The 2,144-nt window shown below is 32.3% G+C and overlaps 1 protein-coding gene across 1 annotated transcript; it reads right to left on the bottom strand.

Moving 5' to 3' along the window:
* Nucleotides 1-935: 935 nt before the first annotated feature.
* On the bottom strand, nucleotides 936-1,436 carry LOC110038213 (E3 ubiquitin-protein ligase RHA1B-like). The gene has a single exon (XM_020742984.1). It carries the CDS (start codon nucleotides 1,434-1,436, stop codon nucleotides 936-938), a length of 501 nt encoding a protein of 166 aa, XP_020598643.1.
* Nucleotides 1,437-2,144: the final 708 nt, after the last annotated feature.

Here is a 2,144-nt window from a genome sequence, read left to right as displayed (position 1 = left end):
AAAGAAATAGCTGACACACATCATGCTTCTTTAATTCAATGCTTTGATTGTTGAGCCATCATTCTTAGTCATCTGATTTCCTTGTGATTCGTGCTGTCAATTTTGATGCAAGCATTTGAAATAAATTCAATAAAATTAGAAAAATATTCATTTTCAAATAACTTTCAATATGAAGACCAAGCTACTAACTGAAAAAATCTTCCATCTATAATATTCATTAAGGGGTTACAGAACCCCTCTAATATTTTACCCACCTTTCGTCTCAAGAGATAAAAAATGATATCATAAAAGCATGTGAATACTAGGTGCTCACCACACAAGCCAATTGAAGGCCAGAAATAAATTATTGTGCACTACGGATAAAATGACTTCCATTGTTCTTCCAAAAATAATTTATAATATGGTTTTGACGCAATTTTACTTTGATGGATAAAACAAATGATTTAAAATGAAACAAAATTTAATAAAAATAGAAGATGATTAATTATCTTTATTTTTAATAAAAAAAAAAAAACTGCAGATTATTTTAAGAACTAATTTTTTTACTAGTTATTATATGCATATTTATATTTAAACAAATATTTTTATTTATTTATTGTTAACCATTCACATTCCAAAAATATAATTTTTGCAGGAAAGAATTTATTATAATTTTGGATAAAGGAAAAGGGAACAAATTTAAGTTGGTCTGAAATATCGCCAAGATGTTTTTCTAGGAGGATTGAAAAAAAATGCATAAGAAAATAATTAAAAAAAAAAAAAACGTTACACAAAACTCAGCAAACACAAAAACCTTTCCATTTAATCAACTAACTTTTTTTCTCAACAAAGATCTAAAATTAACCTTTCCATTTAATCAACTAACTTTTTTTCTCAACAAAAATCTAAAATTATGAACAATAATTTCATCTGCGAATAATTAATCCGCCTAAGTATCAACAACGTCCAAGTGTCAAGTCATTCCCAAGTAAAAGAACCTTCAAAATCAAAAGTGGTCCTCCGAGGATGGTCTCGGGCGGAGCCACCGCTGATCTGCAGAGGGGACAACAAAAACGACCAAGGTCCAACCACCCATCCATACAAGCCCCGTGGAATTCATGGCAACAATTTCCAAGCTCTCGAACCGGGTCCGTAGGCTCTATTAACTGAAGGCAAATAGCACAATCCGGCGCCGGCTCAAACAAGGGAGATTTCCTCTTTCTCTTGAGAAATCTTTGGTACTCGATAACAGGCAGCTTCTTCTTGAGAGACTGGGCGGTAGATGTTGTCGAAGGCATAGAAATGCCGAGGGACAAGAATAAGAGCTCCGCATTCTCCCATGGTGTCGGCTCTCTTTCAAAGGATGGGTTGAGACCAATGCGATAGAGGAGGAAGAAGATGGTGTATTGGATGAGGCCTATGAGGTAGAGGAAGGAGATGATTGGTCTTGGGATCATTGTAAGCCGAAGATGAAATACTTGTTTGTCCGGCCATCAATGGCTGTCAAAGTTTATATAGGAGACTGAAAGGAAAGATAACGGAGGACTGACGGCTGCATGTAAGTTTCCCAGTACCAACTACTGACTTTCGCTGAAGCTTCCCCTAAACGACGAAAATTAATAAGAATAAAGACAAAGATTTTAGTCAAAACATGAAGAATGCATTTTAAACAATAAGAAAATTTTATTAATGACAAATTCAATATTATTTATATAAGCGGCTAAATGAGTGGCAAAGGACTGGTCCCTTGATTTCGTTTGAAATTCACCTTTTCCAACTTTCGCTCGATATTAATATATATATTATATTATATATATAGTTAATTTCAGTTTTTCTGTTATTTTTTTCTTTTCAAATCGATTCAAATTATTGTTCTTCAAGTTTATTTCTAGATCCAATATTCTTCTAATGATTTTCTCAATTTGCATATTAATTTCATTCTTAATATTTATAAAAAATAGATCTCTATATGATGATTTAAGATCTCCCAAATTTTAGATCAGATTTTCTCTAGATGATTCAAATTCTAGATCAAATTATTATAGGTTACTCTTTTGTCTTAAGTTATCTTCTAGTTCTTTCCCTTGGTGTTGAGGAAATGATGGAGTTGGTCTTTGTATATTTATCGTGGTTGCTGAAATAGATTTTTCTAATTCCTTAAGAAT

Source organism: Phalaenopsis equestris, unplaced genomic scaffold (assembly GCF_001263595.1).
Source record: "Phalaenopsis equestris unplaced genomic scaffold, ASM126359v1 Scaffold232186, whole genome shotgun sequence".
Lineage (NCBI taxonomy): Eukaryota > Viridiplantae > Streptophyta > Magnoliopsida > Asparagales > Orchidaceae > Phalaenopsis > Phalaenopsis equestris.
The sequence above is the reverse complement of the archived record's forward strand: the minus strand, read 5'-3'. Positions and strand labels throughout refer to the sequence as shown.